The sequence below is a fragment of the Triplophysa dalaica genome, chromosome 3 (assembly GCF_015846415.1).
Source record: "Triplophysa dalaica isolate WHDGS20190420 chromosome 3, ASM1584641v1, whole genome shotgun sequence".
NCBI classification, from domain to species: Eukaryota; Metazoa; Chordata; class Actinopteri; order Cypriniformes; family Nemacheilidae; genus Triplophysa; species Triplophysa dalaica.
Window position 1 is genome coordinate 2,402,234 of NC_079544.1, and position 18,197 is coordinate 2,420,430.

At 42.8% G+C, this 18,197-nt stretch overlaps 1 protein-coding gene across 6 annotated transcripts; it reads left to right on the forward strand.

Moving 5' to 3' along the window:
* The first annotated feature begins 127 nt into the window (after positions 1 to 127).
* LOC130417975 (NACHT, LRR and PYD domains-containing protein 12-like) lies at positions 128 to 17,937 on the forward strand. Of its 6 annotated transcripts, XM_056743864.1 has the most exons (14): positions 128 to 227; positions 477 to 534; positions 931 to 1,041; positions 1,217 to 1,274; positions 1,863 to 2,067; positions 2,395 to 4,162; positions 8,861 to 9,034; positions 9,211 to 9,384; positions 9,680 to 9,853; positions 10,104 to 10,277; positions 11,244 to 11,417; positions 11,878 to 12,051; positions 16,751 to 16,924; positions 17,151 to 17,937. In XM_056743864.1, the coding sequence occupies exons 2-14, from the start codon at positions 509 to 511 to the stop codon at positions 17,167 to 17,169; spliced, it is 3,405 nt and encodes a 1,134-aa protein (XP_056599842.1). In that variant the 5' UTR covers positions 128 to 227; positions 477 to 508; the 3' UTR covers positions 17,170 to 17,937. The 6 variants fall into 6 exon arrangements, with proteins under 6 accessions (XP_056599842.1, XP_056599839.1, XP_056599841.1 ...); XM_056743861.1 differs by lacking the exon at positions 17,151 to 17,937 and having other exon boundaries at positions 12,315 to 16,888; XM_056743863.1 differs by lacking the exon at positions 17,151 to 17,937 and having other exon boundaries at positions 1,866 to 2,067; positions 12,315 to 16,888.
* The last annotated feature ends 260 nt before the right edge of the window (positions 17,938 to 18,197 follow it).

Consider the following 18,197-nt stretch of genomic DNA (forward strand, 5'->3'; position numbering starts at 1 on the left):
TGAACAGGCTTTGTGAGCTGCTATTGAGCCAGAAACATGTTGTCGCCCAAAAACATGTTCATGATAAACTTTGCTACCTGGTGTTACATCATAGCAAAAGCAGGAAATGCATGTTTGTGTGTAATGTTGTCCCATGATGTTTGAGCTCCTCCTCCACAGGTAACATCAGGTGAAAGTTAAACTATTAGAGCAGAAGACATTTTAAGAAGAAAAGGAGAGAAAATACTGTGAGTATCACAAATCTCATCTGTTCAATCATTCACTCGTATTGATTGTGGACTTATAGTTTACAGGTTTATTTAATCAAGAACCTGAAATGTGGTGTGTTACAGTATATTTATAATCAGGAACAAAAATACACCACAGTCCAAAGTTTTAGACCAAAAGCACAAATGTGTTGGAAATGCTGTTGATGGTCTTATTTAAATGAAGTGTGTATTTCTGAGATGACATAAAACACAGTATTTTGTTTGCAGGTAGATACACTTGTCGGGACACTGTGTTCACAATGAATATCTCCAGGAAAATAAAAAGGTGACGCAGTTTCAAGAGTTTAATATAAAAAAGTTAACATGTTTTTACTATAATCAAAACTGAATGTATAGTTATGATCTTAGTTAGTTTAGTTAGTCTTGAGATTAATGTGTTTTTAGGTGGTCTGGCAAATCTGATGGATGTTGTTAAAGAAAAACGAGTAGTTCATTTTGTTTGTTTGGGGTGTTGGGGAGGGACATATAAAATATAAAATGCATACAAGCTTATAAAAAGAATGAAATTGTTGTTTTTGTTGAAGTTGTGTTGTTGTCATAGTTAATAGATGATGTTTCACATTACTGGTATCTATTGTACTGTAGGCCTATGTACTCTGTACTGTATGAACTCTGTACTGTATGAACTCTGTACTGAATGTACTCTTATCTGTTGTTTTAGTTTGACTCGTGGAGAATCTCCTAAACCCAGCTGTGTGTCTATGAAGAGTGATGACTCAATGGATTTTCTACTTAACTTCAGTTCAGGAGACTGTGATGATACAGATGTGAGGTGAGTACAGTCTGATGGTTTAGACGAGTAAATGACTTCATCAGTCTGTATTCTCTGAGTGTGTTCTCAAAGAATGTATTTTTAATGTGTTTCACCGTAATATTTGAATCAGTAGTTACTTGTATTGTTTGAATTTTCTCATACATAAACACATAAATGTGCGATTTCATTACAGTAACACAACAGATGGATCAAAGTCCTTTAAGGGGAAGCTGTTGGATGCTGTTTTTCAGGTATGTTTGTGTATGTGTATTGATTAAGGGCCATATAGCACTTCAAACGAAGGGGAACAAACTTTTCCGTGATTTCCCTTCGGGGATGTCTTTTTTTCAACACAGACAAACACATTGAAAAGACGTCTTTTGGTAATACATTTGCTTTGTGAGATTTTAGTGAAACCTCAATATGCAAAAAACAGTAGGCGACAAATACCCGGATGGTCTACTACTTCCACAGAGATTCTTGAGTGTGGATCAGATAGATAGTTTTCTATCCCATGATGCCACGGGAGCTGACCAAATTTCAAAAGGATATCAAACAAATCTAGAAGAAAACTTTAAGGCAGATGTCCGATTTGAAGTGCCAATTATGATTATGAAGTATTTCAATGTCTCAGTCTGATACATTATGGTAAGAAGCCAGGATTAGATTTCTTATACCCCCAAATTTGTTTAAAGATTATGAGGCCACATGAATTGAAAAAGTCCCACAAAGATGAATAAGTAACAATTAAAATGGCAATATTCCATAAAGAAGAATTAATAATGAATTATAAAAAAAATTATGAGTCAACATAACCTGTGTTTGAACAATGATTTCAGCAGGTTGAGCACAAGCTCGTCTCTCTGATGAAGAAAGAGCTGAAGATCTTCAAGAGTCTACTGGGTCCAGATTACCCACCATGCTCTGAGAGAGAAGAGGAGGATGATGAAGATCAGATCAGAGTCAGAGAGATGTTTCTGAAGATCACACTGAACGTCCTGAAGAAGATGAAGCAGACAGACCTCGCTAACAAACTACAGACCAGTAAGAGCTCTCAGTCATGTGACTATTACATCACTTTACCTTCAGATGAACAGACACAGTGTCTGTATTTACTGATGATTATTAGTGAAAATACATTTACAGTTAATACATCAACAGAATAGAACCATGAAGGTTTTTGTGTTCATCTAATGTCATGATCATCAAAATCTTAAAACACTCTTGAGTCAAATATAATAACAGATTAGACAAAATATTAATTTGGTTTAATAACCATGGCAAGATGTACTATATCAAATTAATATTAATACGAAAAAAATGATACGTTTATTTTTATTTATAAATACATATATTCCCTTTGTTTATCAGTATTTGCCCCGCAATACACGAAGAAACATAAATCGAGACTAAAAGAGCAATTCCAGAGAATGAATGAAGGAATCTCAGCTCAAGGAAGCTCAACACTTGTGAATGAGATCTACACAGAGCTGTACATCACAGAGGGAGGGAGTGAAGACATCAATAATGAACATGAGGTGAGACAGATTGAGACAGCATCCAGAAGATCAGAGACACAAGAGACACAAATCAAATGTAATGACATCTTTAAAGTCTCACCTGAACAAAACAAACCCATCAGAAGTGTGCTGACTAAAGGAGTCGCTGGAATTGGAAAAACAGTCTCTGTGCAGAAGTTCATTCTGGACTGGACTGAAGAAAAAGCAAATCAAGATCTTCACTTCATATTTCCACTTCCTTTCAGAGAACTGAATCTGATCAAACAGAAAAATATCAGTCTGATGGATCTTCTTCATCAGTTCTTCACAGATACAAAAGAACTGAGATCAACAGACTTTGATGATTATAAAGTTGTGTTTATCTTTGATGGTCTGGATGAGTGTCGTCTTCCTCTTGATTTCTCAAAGAATCCGAGTTTGTTTGATCTCAGAGAATCAGCGTCAGTGGATGTGCTGCTGACAAACCTCATCAAGGGGAATCTGCTTCCTTCTGCTCTGATCTGGATCACCTCTCGACCAGCAGCAGCCAATCAGATTCCGCCTGAGTGTGTTGATCTGATCACAGATGTACGAGGATTCAATGACCCTCAGAAGGACGAGTATTTCAGGAAGAGAATCAATGATGAGAGTCTGGCCAACAGAATCATCACACACATGAAATCATCCAGAAGTCTGTACATCATGTGTCACATCCCAGTCTTCTGCTGGATTTCAGCCACTGTTCTCCAGAGAATGTTGAGTGAAGCAGAGAGTCAAGCACAGATCCCCAAGACTCTCACTCAAATGTTCACACACTTCCTGATGTTTCAGATCAAACTGAAGAGTCAGAAGTTTGATGGGAAATGTGAGGTAGATCTTCAGCAGGCTAGAAAGAGTCTTGAGTCACTGGGAAAACTGGCTTTTCAACAGCTGGAGAAAGGGAACCTGATCTTCTATGAGGAGGATCTGAGAGAGTGTGACATTGATGTCAGAGAAGCGTCAGTGTACTCAGGAGTTTGTACTCAGATCTTCAGAGAGGAGTTTGGACTGAACCTGGGGAAGGTGTTCAGCTTTGTGCATCTGAGCGTTCAGGAGTTTCTTGCTGCTTTATTTGTGTTTCTGTCATTTCTTCAGCACACATCAGGACCCATCAGGAGATTGAGATCAAATATGAGTGATTTACTGAAGAGTGAAGTGGACAAGGCCTTACAGAGTGAGAACGGACACCTGGATCTTTATCTCAGATTTCTTCTGGGTCTTTCACTGGAGTCCAGTCAGACAATCTTACGAGATCTGACGACACAGACAGGAAGAAGCTCTGACAGTAAACAGGAAATAGTCGAGTACATTAAGATGAAGATCAGAGAGAATCTCTCTCCAGAGAAATCCATCAATCTGTTTCACTGTCTGAGTGAACTCAATGATCATTCTCTAGTGCAGGAAGTACAAACATATGTGAACAGAGGAGATAAGTCTAGTCTTACTGGAGTCCGTCTCTCTCCTGCTCAGTGGTCGGCTCTGGTGTTTGTGTTACTGAACTCAGAAGAGAAGCTGGATGAGTTTAATCTGAGGAAATATGATCGATCAGATGAATGTCTTCTGAGGCTTCTGCCAGTGATCAAAGCATCCAGAACAGCTGAGTGAGTCAGTTAACTGTATTTTATTCTCAACATTATTCCTTTGATGCCATTTTGCAATAAGGTGCCAGTAAGCTTTACAACAATTTACAAATACACTACAAGGTCATGATCAAAAATATTGTGTTTAGTCTTTGTTTAAGCGGTTGTGGTGTTCATTCAGTTTATATATTAATACTGAGTGATCAGATGCATTTTAAATATTGTAAAAAAAGCTATTCCCCAGATGTCAATCAGATATATTGAACATATGGTGAGTCCTTAAAAGGCGAGTAGAAAGGCAACTCTGAGCACTAATAAGGCAAGAATTAATCACCATCAGTCAGGATGTGGCACAGAAGCTAATGTCCAGCATATCAGAGCAAATTGCAGAGTTTATGAAAAACCTAAAACATTTAATATGCTTATCATTGTTTTCCAGTTTAGTCATTTTGGCCATGACTGTACACTATAAGCACAGGTGCCATAAAATAAATAGAAAATAATGTAAACTTACAGAAAAATTATGATAAACATAAATATTATACAGACTGATGAACAGGTAAGCATGGGGATCAGAGCAATGGCTGTGTTTAAGGTGTGAAGTTCAAAATGTAGGCCTTCCTCAAAATCGTTTTTATGATCTCTAACTGTATACACAGAATCTTTCATATTTTCTTGTATAAAGCATTCGCTCATAAATTACAAGACAGAAACAGATTAAAGCTAAACTTTCATTACGTGACGGCAGATTGAAGTTATAGCTGCACTTTACATCCCTGCCAAAACATTTCTGATATTGGTCACAAAACCAGACCTAACCAAACTAGACCTAAACAACTTCACACAAATGTCAGTTTACTAAATCACCAATAATTCCCTCTCTGTTAATCAAAATCATTTTCTCTGTAACTTTTAATGAAAGTTACTGGGTGCAGTTGTGACAACGTCAAAGAAAAACTGGCTCTTCCAGCTGAGTCTGCTATCTCCCAAGGTTTCTCCATTTATTCATCACTGGCATTTTGGTTCCTCACCACCGTGCTGTGTAGAATTGCTCACCAGGAGACTAAGAGCTCATTTTACATTCAGATTGTCTAACCGTTCTGTAAATTATATTAACATTGCTTTATTAGAATGGCCTTGTAATTTTATTGTTTTGTGTTTTTCTCCTGTAAAGCTGTGTTGAAACAATGCACATTGTAAAAAGCAATTTAAGTGAATAGGAGGAGAGGATAACACAAAGTATAATATAGAGGAAAAATAAATTGTACTTGACTTAATTACAAAAAAAAGAGGGACCACCACCCCGGTCTGCCAGTCCAAGGGCACTGTCCCCGACCGCCACACGGTGCTGCAGAGTGCTTCTTTTTAAGAAGGGGGACCGGAGGGTTTGTTCCAACTATCGGGATAACACTTCTCAGCCTCCCTGGGAAAGTCTCTGCCAGGGTACTGGAGAGGAGAATCCGGCCGATGGTAGAACCTCGGATTCAGGAGGAACAGTGTGGTTTTCGTCCCGGTCGTGGAACACTGGACCAGCTCTATACCCTCTCCAGGGTGCTGGAGGGTTCATGGGAGTTTGCCCATCCAATCCACATGTGTTTTGTGGATTTGGAGAAGGCATTCGACTGTGTCCCTCGCGGCATCTTGTGGAGGGTGTTCCGGGAGTATGGGATTCGGGACCCTTTGCTAAGGGCTATCCGGTCCCTGTACGACCGGAGCAGAAGCTTGGTTCGCATTGCGGGCAGTAAGTCAGACTTGTTTCCGGTGCATGTTGTACTCCGGCAGGGCTGCCCTTTGTCGCCGGTTCTGTTCATTATTTTTATGGACAGAATTTCTAGGCGCAGCCAGGGGCCGGAGGGCGTCAGTTTGGGGACCACATGATTTCATCTCTGCTCTTTGCGGATGATGTCATCATGCTGGCCCCATCAGAACAGGACCTTCAGCATGCACTGGGTCGGTTTGCAGTCGAGTGTGAAGCGGCTGGGATGAGAATCAGCACCTCCAAAGGCCAGTCGGAAAAGGGTGGCTTGCCCACTTCAGATAGGTGGAGAGTTCCTGCCTCAAGTGGAGGAGTTTAAGTATCTGGGGGTCTTGTTCACGAGTGAGGGAAGAATGGAACGGGAGATTGACAGACGGATCGGTGCAGCTTCCGAAGTAATGCGGTCGCTGTACCGGTCTGTCGTGGTGAAGAAGGAGCTGAGCCACAAGGCGAAGCTCTCGATTTACCGGTCAATCTATCTTCCTTCTCTCACCTATGGTCATGAGCTTTGTGGGTCATGACCGAAAGGACAAGATCCCGGATACAGGCGGCCGAAATGAGCTTTCTCCGCAGGGTGGCCGGGCGATCCCTTAGAGATAGGGTGAGAAGCTTGGTCACTCGGGAGGAGCTCAGAGTAGATCCGCTGCTCCTCCACATCGAGAGGGGCCAGCTGAGGTGGCTCGGTTATCTTTTCCGGATGCCCCTGGAGGCCTTCCCGGGAAGGTGTTCCGGGCATGTCCCACCGGGAGGAGACCCCGGGGAAGACCTAGGACACGCTTGAGGGACTATGTCTCCCGGCTGGCCTGGGAACGCCTCTGTGTCCCCCTTGATCAGCTGCAGGAAGTGTCTAGGGAGAGGGAAGTCTGGTCATCCCTGCTTAGACTGCTGCCCCGCAGCATGTATTAACATAATGTGTGTAGCATAACAATATGCACGCACTGGGACATAATAACAGGAAGCAGAAGTAGCCGTTGTTGCCTAGACAACATAGTGGCCATTAACTCTCACACAAAATCAAAATACAGCTATTTTTTCATTTAAGTATTTATTCATTCATTGTTTCATATGATATCTTCACTGTAGAGCAATATTTATCAGTATTAGATGACGGAAAATCACAATAGCATTATTATACCTTAATGTATATTTAAACCTACTGTATACTTTAAAGCTCTTCTCCATTTAACTACACAGTGTGACCGCTGACAGCCTTTCAGCTTGCAAAGATCAATAGCAGATGTTCTTTCGCTCCCTGAAAAAAGTGACTATATCCAAATCTATCCTGGTGGACCCCTGTACTACAAAGTGTGTGTACCTCATCTGACACACTTGATCCAACTCATCAGTTCATTAGTTGAGACAAAAAAATTGGATGTGGCATTTTGGCAGACGGTTTTATCCAAAGCGACTTACATTGCAGTAACCTATTGTAAGAATGTTAAAATTCTTATGTCCCCTTTTCTAAACATTATTCTACGGTTGAAGAATCTAGTCGACGGAACACACAGAGTTTCAGGATCCTGGGAACCAAGAATGACACAGACACAGAAGTCCAGTTCAATCAAAGTCCCAAGTTTATTGTATTAAGGACTAATATTTATATGCTTGAAACAGGAGGTAACATTTGTCATGGAAAACCACCAGAGTGGAAAATCACCAGACATTCTTATTCCTCCTGGGAACAATCCGATATGATATCACAAAGTACGTATTCAATATACCTACTCAATTTTACAATATCAAAACAATTGTCCCTTGACATCATTAGGAACCTTGAGATGGAGACCAACAGATACTTATATCAGCATAAGACAGCATAAGACAGCATACAACTTTCAACGAGGTTAAACAACAGGAAAGTAAGGCACATCTTATGTGAATAGAAGCTAATACTAATAGGAATGAATATGAATGAATACATATGATATATGAATTTTGTATTGTACACAGATGCGATATTTGTAGAGGACAGGACGAAATCCAGATTCTCACACCTATACATTTGTACTTAGGTATGTGCAAGGGGGCTCAAACTTACAACATTGCGTTGTTAATGCAATGCTCTTACCACTGAGCTACAGGAAAGCTACTTACATTGCATTATACAAAACATGAGGGAAACATACAAAATGTGCAGTACTGGGAAACTCCAGGAACCACTTGTCTACAGACTTTTGCAGCCAAACATTCAAGTGACTGAGTGTGTGAAAGAGAATTTCATTATTTTGTGTGATTTTGAGAAAATGCTTGGTTTTATTATTTGAGTCAGTTTTTAAAAGTTGCCAGAAGTTGCCAAAAACATTTAGAAAATAGCTAACTTTGTTGCTCAGTGCTTTTTGAAAAATAAAGTTGTCAAAGCATTCTGAAAAGTTGCTAAATCTAGAAACCAAATGCTAAATTGGCAACATTGAAACTGAGGAATCTGAGGGTGCAAAAAATCGAAATACTGAGAAAATCACATTTAAAGTTATTAATCAGAGGCGTTGTAGCAGGCCGTTGCTAAGAAGAAACTGGTTTGTTTTAACTTACCGCTGCAATGATATTGTGAACCTGAAATTCTAAACTTTACATAGATACCACACTTGAGCTGGTAATTCCCAAATTTGTTGGTGTGGTTCAGACTGTTTCTGTTAGCAGTTTTGCTGCATCCACACAAAAATAAAATTTGTATATATTTAAATATCTTCATGGAACATGATCTTTACTTGATATCCTAATGATTTTTGGCATAAAAGAAAAATAGATAATTTTGATCCATACATGTTTTGTATGGGTCGACACAAATATTCCTTTTCAACTTCAGACTGGTTCTGTGATCCAGGGTCACATATAACTTTAGACTTTTTCAATATTTACAGACTTTTTCAAACTTATACATGAGTTACAGTGGTGTGGATATGTTGGAAGATGGTTTTAGGTGTAACTGTATTTTAACTCACTGTTGTGTTGTTTTTCTCTCTCAGTCTGAGTGACTGTAATCTGACAGAGGAAAGTTGTTCATCACTGGCGTCAGTTCTCAGATCAAACTCCTCAAATCTGACAGAACTGAACCTGAGTCACAATAAACTGAAGGATTCAGGAGTGAAGCTGCTCTCTGATGGACTGAAGAATACAAACTGTAAACTGAAGACACTAAAGTAAGAAAATACTTGAATGTTTGTCTATTAAAGCCCTGATAAAAGTTCAACAGAAGGTTGTGGCCTACTGGTAGGAGAGTCAGACTCGTGACCAGAAGGTCGTCGGTTCGAATCAGTTGTGTCTACAATAATGTATTTTTAAAATAGGCTACATGAAGTGTTTTTTTTCTCTTCAGTCTGTATAACTCCAGTATTGGATCTGAAGGTTGTGTTGCTCTGACTTCAGCTCTGAGATCAAACCCCTCACATCTGACACAACTGGATCTGAGCAGAAATGATCCAGAAGATTCAGGAGTGAAGCTGCTCTCTGATCTACTGAAGGATCCACACTGTCAACTACAGACACTAATGTGAGTTACTGATTCAATTATCATTTTGTCAATTCAAAACTATAACTTAAATATTTTCTGTTTTACTCCAGTGTTTAACTCTTGTTACTGTGTTAATTTGGTGTAGTGGCTCTACTGATGTTGTGTTCTAATGCTGCTTATATTATTTTCATTGGTAAATCCCTTCAGATTAAATCAATTTCAAATAAATGTAAATTAATGATGCGGAAATTTGCTTGAAGTTTAACATTACACAATTTTGTTGTGTTGCTAAATTTTGTATTTATACATTGCCATGTTGTTTTGTCTCTCTCAGTCTGACTGGATGTAATCTGACAGAGGAAAGTTGTTCATCACTGGCGTCAGTTCTCAGATCAAACTCCTCAAGTCTGACAGAACTGAACCTGAGTAACAATAAACTGAAGGATTCAGGAGTGAAGCTGCTCTCTGATGGACTGAAGAATACAAACTGTAAACTGAAAACACTAGAGTAAGAAAATACTTGAATGTTTGTCTATTAATGCTCTGATAAAAGTTCAACAGAAGGATATTTAATAATTTTCATATAGTGTAAGAGACTCAACAGTGACTGTCAGTCAACCTCTCTAATGATTCAGACTCTAGAAACTAGCAGTCAAGATCTCATGATTTACACCTTTGAAATATAAATCTATACATCTGATGTAAATAAAGTATTAAAATTTGATAATGGATATATAAAGTGTTTCTTCTCTTTTCAGGCTGTCTGAGTGCAGTATTGGATCTGAAGGTTGTGTTGCTCTGACTTCAGCTCTGAGATCAAACCCCTCACATCTGACACAACTGGATCTGAGATGTAATAATCCAGAAGATTCAGGAGTGAAGCTGCTCTCTGATCTACTGAAGGATCCACACTGTCAACTAAAGACACTACTGTGAGTTACTGATCCATCCATCCATCCATCCATTTTCTTCCGCTTATCCGGGGCCGGGTCGCGGGGGCAGCAGTCTAAGCAGGGATGCCCAGACTTCCCTCTCCCTAGACACTTCCTCCAGCTCTTCCGGGGGGACACAGAGGCGTTCCCAGGCCAGCCGGGAGACATAGTCCCTCCAGCGCGTCCTAGGTCTTCCCCGGGGTCTCCTCCCGGTGGGACATGCCCGGAACACCTTCCCGGGAAGGCGTCCAGGGGGCATCCGGAAAAGATGCCCGAGCCACCTCAGCTGGACCCTCTCGATGTAGAGGAGCAGTGGCTCTACTCTGAGCTCCTCCCGAGTGACCAAGCTTCTCACCCTATCTCGAAGGGATCCCCAAGCCACCCTGCGGAGAAAGCTCATTTCGGCCGCCTGTATCCGGGATCTTGTCCTTTCGGTCATGACCCACAAAGCTCATGAACATAGGTGAGAGTAGGAACGTAGATTGACCGGTAAATCGAGAGCTTCGCGTTGCGGCTCAGCTCCTTCTTCACCACGACATACTGGTACAGCGACCGCATTACTGCAGAAGCTGCACCGATCCGTCTGTCAATCTCCCGTTCCATTCTTCCCTCACTCCTGAACAAGACCCCCAGATACTTGATCTCCTCCACTTGAGGCAGGAACTCTCCACCCACCTGAAGTGGGCAAGCCACCCTTTTCCGACTGAGAACCATGGCCTCAGATTTGGAGTTACTGATTCAATTATAATTTTGTCGTTTCACAAATGTGTAAATTAGGTGTAGTAGCACTGCTCATATTCTGTTCTTATTTTGTTTGTATTTTTTTCAACTAAATATATTCCAAATAAATGTAAATGAATGATGTGGAAAGTTTTCTCTATTTGCATGAAGGTAAACATTAAACATTTTGTTGTGTTGCTAAACTTTGTATTTTAACTCACTGTTGTGTTGTTATTTCTCTCTCAGTCTGAGTCGCTGTAATCTGACAGAGAAAAGTTGTTCATCACTGGCGTCAGTTCTCAGATCAAACTCCTCAAATCTGACAGAACTGAACCTGAGTCACAATAAACTGAAGGATTCAGGAGTGAAGCTGCTCTCTAATGGACTGAAGAATAGAAACTGTAAACTGAAGACATTTCAGTAAGAAAATCCTTGATGCAATAAGCGTGTGTGTGTGTGTGTGTGCGTGTGTGTGTGTGCTTGTGTGTGTGTGCGTGTGTGTGCGTGTGCTTGTGTGTGTGTGCTTGTGTGCGTGCTTGTAAATTCAGATTTGATGTGGTAGCATTACCTGTATTTTGTTCGTAGATTAACTCATTCTCGTTCTATTATTATAATTTCTCTGTCTTTGAATAAAAGCATTTGCTAAAAGAAGAAATGCAGATGTATAATATGGAAAGTTGCTTTCAATTTGCTTAAAGTTAAACATTAAACAGTTTTGTTGTTTCACTGGACACGTCTCACATTAAATGTTTACTAACGATTGCTGTCACTCTTGTTACTGGACATTGTCAAGAGTTCATAGACTGTGAACGAGATAAAATTTTTTATAATATCTGAGTGTGAGTGCTACTAACATTTTCTCTTGTTATTTCTCTCTCAGTGTGAGTCACTGTTATCTGACAGAGGAAAGTTGTTCATCACTGGCGTCAGTTCTCAGATCAAACTCCTCAAGTCTGACAGAACTGAACCTGAGTCACAATAAACTGAAGGATTCAGGAGTGAAGCTGCTCTCTGATGGACTGAAGAATACAAACTGTAAACTGAAGACATTAAAGTAAGTAAATCTTTAAACCAATACAGTTGAACATGTGTTTGTGTAATGTAAATTGAATAGAGTTCACATAAAAATCCCATGACTTCACCTCTCTAAATGATGTTTTATTAACAAAGTTCGGGAGGAGCACGTGCAAATAATTAAGCAGCTGCACGGCATCAGAAATCACGCAGCTGCCCGGCATTAGCAATCACATCACTTATCCTTCCAAACCAGAACGAGCTCTATAAATCGTGAAACCTCCTTACCTCCTTCATTCATAGATTTTTGAAGCATACAGCAGCATGTCTGAGATCGACAATTCTGAAATGGAAAACAACGACTTCTTTGCCGACCAGGGTCCCTCAGAAAACTCGACCGCTCACCAAAGCACCAGCACAGGACAAGAAGCTGTTACGGGTAAGAGGACAGAGACACCAAGAGGCCGCCAGCCCTCCCGCACCGTCCGTCGCATCCCAAAACGACGAAGCAACACGGCGTCATCTACTCCGCCATCCAGGGCATCAGCAGCTTCTTAAGCCTCTTCCTACACCTCGGCTCAACGCTCGATTCCTGAGATGAGGAAATGGACCGTCGTAACCCTGAGACAGGCTCTAGAAAATGCAGACATCCCTTTCTCCAAGAAGGCAACAAAGGCGGAGTTGTACCACCTATACACCTCCAGCCTGCCCGGAGTTCTAACAACCGCTCCGACATCAAAACTAAAAGCCGCTGACAAGACCTGCAGCACCACAATCCTCCAACACCAGGAATCGTCTACTCCAACCGCGGCTAGGAAGAGGCGCCGTTCACCAAGCAAGCAAGGACGGCACTCGGCCAGCCTAAGCCACGCCCCGGACCACGCGGACACCAGCAACCAGCTGGCTGCAGGATCACCCGAGTCCAGCACCTCCGACGACTCCACGCCGGTCCATCACCACCACGGCGGCGCGAGCACGCGCCCGCCAGCGGCAACCCTCCCTACCCTATCCCACTATCCTCCGTCCCACTTTCCCTCCGGTCTCTGGCCTGCAGCCCCAATGCCTTCAGATACCGCGAGGTTGCCTCCGGCACAGGCGCAGGCCCAAACCTTTTTCAATTTTCCTATTGCCACAGGCTCTGGCATCCGTACGCGGCTCCAGCAGCCGCCCCCTTATTCCACAACACTCTATCCTACCCTAGCCACTGGCCTGCAGCCACACTGCCAATTGATAACGCGAGGCTGCCACCGTTACAGGCACAGGCGCAGGTTCAAGTTTCCACTCCATTTCCTATTGCCTCAGGCTCTGGAGCCGCCCAAAGCGTGATGCTGCATCCGTACGCGGCTCCAGCAGCCGCCCCTTTGTTCCCACACACCACATCCCGTGCCGCCTTCACCATTCACTCCGCAACACCAATAGCCATCCCCCCGAATGCACCAGCCTGGGAACCTCCTCCCGTAGCCAGCAACATCACGGACCAGATATTAGCCGAAGTTCAGGCAGCTAGTTTCAGAAGCAGTCCAACACCCCACCCTAGAACCTCCCTATTCGTAACCAATATTCCCCTAGGCCACCCACTGAAGCCCCTCCTTGACGTCTCTCTCAGCCACATCATCCTCTCAGTCTCCCCCAGGACCCTACAATCTTATCTCACAGCTTGGAAATGTTTCAAATCGTTCCGCTAGATTCATCCTAACATTCCCAGACTTCTCAATGCTAGCCATCACCTCATTCATCTCCCACCTAAACACCTCAAAAAACCTCCAAGCCAGTTCCATTAAAGGATACCTAAGCGGATTACAATTTTTCCACAAACTCATTTTCGGATCACCTTCACCCCAAATAGCCAGCTCACAGACCTCCATGCTGATCAAAGGCATCCAAAGAGCCCACCCCTCCCGCCCTGACCCCAGAAAACCCATAACACTAGAAATACTAACTAAGTGCATAATCACTCCCGCCAAGGCTACCACTCCACGCACACTGCCCGCACACTGGACGCCATGTTCATATTAGCTTTTTTCGGTTTCCTCAGATGTTCAGAACTCACTAACACATCCAAATTCAATCCAGACATCCACCCCACCATTTCAGTTCTCTCCGTAATGGATGACGACACAATATCTTACTTTATTAAACAGAGTAAGACAGACCAAACAAAGAGAGGCCATCTAATATACATATTTAATCTACCGTCAGCTCTCCAACCATACCAAACCCTCCAAGCCTACCTCCAGCTCAGAAGCACACAAACCCTAATCCCCTCCGACCCTCTCTTCGTAGACGATTTCAACCGCCCCACCACGCGTTTCTGGTTCCAGAAACACCTCAAGCTAGTCTTGATCCAATCAGGCATCCCAGCCGATAACTTTTCCAGCCACTCCTTCAGAATCGGAGCAGCCACAACAGCGGCCCAAAAAGGACTCTCCCAGCACCAAATCCAAACACTCGGCCGCTGGTCTTCAGAAGCTTTCAAAAGCTACATTCGTTCCGATCGTTCCCACATTAAAGAACCACACCGAACCCTCATCAACCAAAACCGTTAACCCCAGCCCGCCGGCAATCCCCCACACACACCAGCAGCTCACAACCACAGCCTTTTCCTATTTTTCCACACTGCCGCAGCAGTGCTACCCCAGCAGGGGTCCCTATCCAAATCTCACACTGCAGCAGCAGTGCTACCCCAGCAGGGGTCCTTTCCTATATTTCACACTGCAGCAGCAGTGCTTCCCCAGCAGGGGGGCTTTCGTCTGCATTTCACACCGCAACAGCAGTGACGCCCCAGCAGGGGCTTTTGTCTCTATTTCACACTGCAGCAGCAGTGCCACCCCAGCAGGGGCCTTTACCTGTATTTCGCACCGCAGCAGCAGTGCCACCCCAGCAGGGGTCTTTATCTATATTTCACACTGCAGCAGCAGTGCTTCCCCAGCAGGGGCCTTCACCTGTATTTCCCACTGCACCAGCAGTGACGCCCCAGCAGTGGCTTTTATTTCAACTGCAGCAGCAGTACCGCCTCAGCAGGGGCCTCTGTCTCACACTGCCGCAGCAGTACAACCCCAGCAGGGGTCTTTATCTATCTCACACTGCCGCAGCAGTACAACCCCAGCAGGGGTCTTTATCTATCTCACACTGCCGCAACATTACAACCCCAGCAGGGGTCTTTATCTATTTCACACTGCAGCAGCAGTGCTTCCCCAGCAGGGGGGCTTTCACCTGCATTTCACACCGCAACAGCAGTGACGCCCCAGCAGGGGCTTTTGTCTCTATTTCACACTGCAGCAGCAGTGCCACCCCAGCAGGGGCCTTTACCTGTATTTCGCACCGCAGCAGCAGTGCCACCCCAGCAGGGGTCTTTATCTATCTCACACTGCCGCAGCAGTACAACCCCAGCAGGGGTCTTTGTCTATCTCACACTGCCGCAGCAGTACAACCCCAGCAGGGGTCTTTATCTATTTCACACTGCAGCAGCAGTGCTTCCCCAGCAGGGGCCTTCACCTGTATTTCCCACTGCACCAGCAGTGACGCCCCAGCAGGGGCTTTTATTTCACACTGCAGCAGCAGTACCGCCTCAGCAGGGGCCTCTATCTCACACTGCCGCAGCAGTACCACCCCAGCAGGGGTCTCTATCTATATTTCACACTGCAGCAGCAGTGCTTCCCCAGCAGGGGCCTTCATCTGTATTTCCCACTGCACCAGCATTGACGCCCCAGCAGGGGTTCTACCTATATTCCACACTGCAGCAGCAGCGCAACCCCAGCAGGGGTCTCTCATCTACATTTTCACACCGCAGCAGCAACGCCACCCCAGCAGGGGCCTTTATGCGTTGTTTACACTACCGCAGCAGTGCTACCCCAGCCGGGGCCCCTTTTATCTATATCTAAATCCGCCGCAGCAACGCCGCACCGGCAGTAGCTTTCTACCGCCTCAGACGTAGCGTCGTCCCAGTAGGGGTTCCCATACACGTCGTTTAAACCGCAGCAGCAGCACCTTCCGCACAGGGGCCTCATCCACATTTCCAATGACCACACCAGTATCCGTACCGCACAGAAGCCCACAGAAATAAAACCCCGCAGAGGCTCCAGCAGGGACCCTATTCAAAACGAAGGCCAGCAACTCACAGCTGTAAACCTGGCTAATTTTTGGGGGGGCAATAACGCCCAGCTTTGGCTGCTGTCCTGCACCAGTCGCATTTTTGGGGGAAAGCTCGGGGCACGGGCAAACAGAGACCAGAGCCCTCGCCCCGAACAAAGGGGGAGCGCTCCGGGGTCGGGAGAGAATGCCGACTCCGGAGCCCTCTCCCCGGACAGCACGCCAAATACGCATACTAAATTCTCAGCGTATCCACGCTGCCCCCCCTTTAATTATTTGCTAAGGTGAACTCGTGAACACTGTAAAAAATGCTTTTAATTGTTACTATGGAAAAGCGCTCTCTGTTTCCATTTTTATTTACTGCTCATAATAGTAACAACCGTTTCATTATATTTCATGACTTTATTTGCTGTGAGTGTGATGAGTTTATAATTGAACGTGTGTCTATGAAGGATCTTTAATAATTTTCATATAGTGTAAGTGACTCAACAGTGACTGTCTGTCAACCTCTCTAATGATTCAGATTCTAGACACTAGAAATAAAGAACTCATGATTTATACTTCTGAGAAATGAAAATAAATCTACACATCTGATGTAAATAAAGCATTATAATTTGATTATGGATATAAAGTGTTTCTTCTCTCTTCAGTCTGTATAACTGCAGTATTGGATCTGAAGGTTGTGTTGATCTGACTTTAGCTCTGAGATCAAACCCCTCACATCTGACACAACTGGATCTGAGTTATAATAATCCAGGAGATTCAGGAGTGAAGCTGCTCTCTGATCTACTGAAGGATCCACACTGTCAACTACAGACACTACTGTGAGTTATTCGTTAACTGATTGAATACATTTGTTTAATTATTAACAACTGGCATTAATTACAAATGATTTTCATGTATTCTTTGTCAAATTTGTGCTGTAGTGTTTTACTCTGGTTATTATGTACATCTGATGTGGTACAGTAGCAATACTTTTTAAGGTTTAGGTTTCTGCTTCTATTATTCTCATACGTGTAAAATAATTTCTTTCTCTTCAATCTTTTACAGTATTCAGTCTCATCGATAAAAATCACCTAGGGACAGTGACATTACCACAAAAGTGACAAATTGTCACCCGAGCGCTGCCCATACTACAGATGTATGCACCCTGCAGCAGTCCATCACTGTCTCATTCACTGAAGATAATTTATTCATTTTAAACAGCTGGACAGTGTTTAAAAAAAATGACTAAAAAAAGATTTATTGTCATACAAATACATAACTGTACAATTTTTACTTATGGCTATTAAGAAAAATGATCTATTTACTATTGGATATATAGTTTAGCATACGACAATTAAGCAATGACACAGCGTTGCATGTGCATGTGTTGCATGTGTCTGTCTGTTCTCTTCTTTCTCACGCAGGAACACTGCAGTATTTAAAGTCTATAGTTGTTTAATTTAAACAGAACATGTCATTTATCTCCTTCAGAGTTCTGTCGTTTGCTCTAGAATGTTACATTTCTTCAGCTAATCTGTTTTTTTCCAGCTATTGCTTTCTCCGATCAGTTTGTACTGAATTAAAGATTTTATTTTATATTATTTTGACTCTATTTGAAGATGATGTATCTAGTGATGTTTAGCATATTTCTTATGTCACAGATTGTGTTTGGACATGATCATTTTAGGTTTCAACAGCAACTGTACATTGTAAACACATAAAAGAAAACAACTGAGATGTAGAATTTCAGATATTTAGCTGTTAGAAGTCAGAAATACATTTTGAGGCTGTGTGCAGTCCATTGTCTCATTTACCCTGATAATCATGTGTATAAATACTCCATTGTTTCTTGTGTTCTGTGTTGGTTATTCATTGTTGGTTATTGTCTGAACCCTCGGTGTACGGTTGAAAACTCACTCAGTTTGGAGTCAGTATTTGACTATTAAAGGTACAGTTCAACCAAAAATTAAAATTCTGTCAACATTCACTCGCCCTCAGATTGTTCCAAACCTGTTTAGATTTATTTGTTCTGCTAAACACAAAAGAAGATATTTGGAAGAATGTAGGACAGCAAACAGTTCTGGAGCACTTTTGACTACAATTGTGATTTTT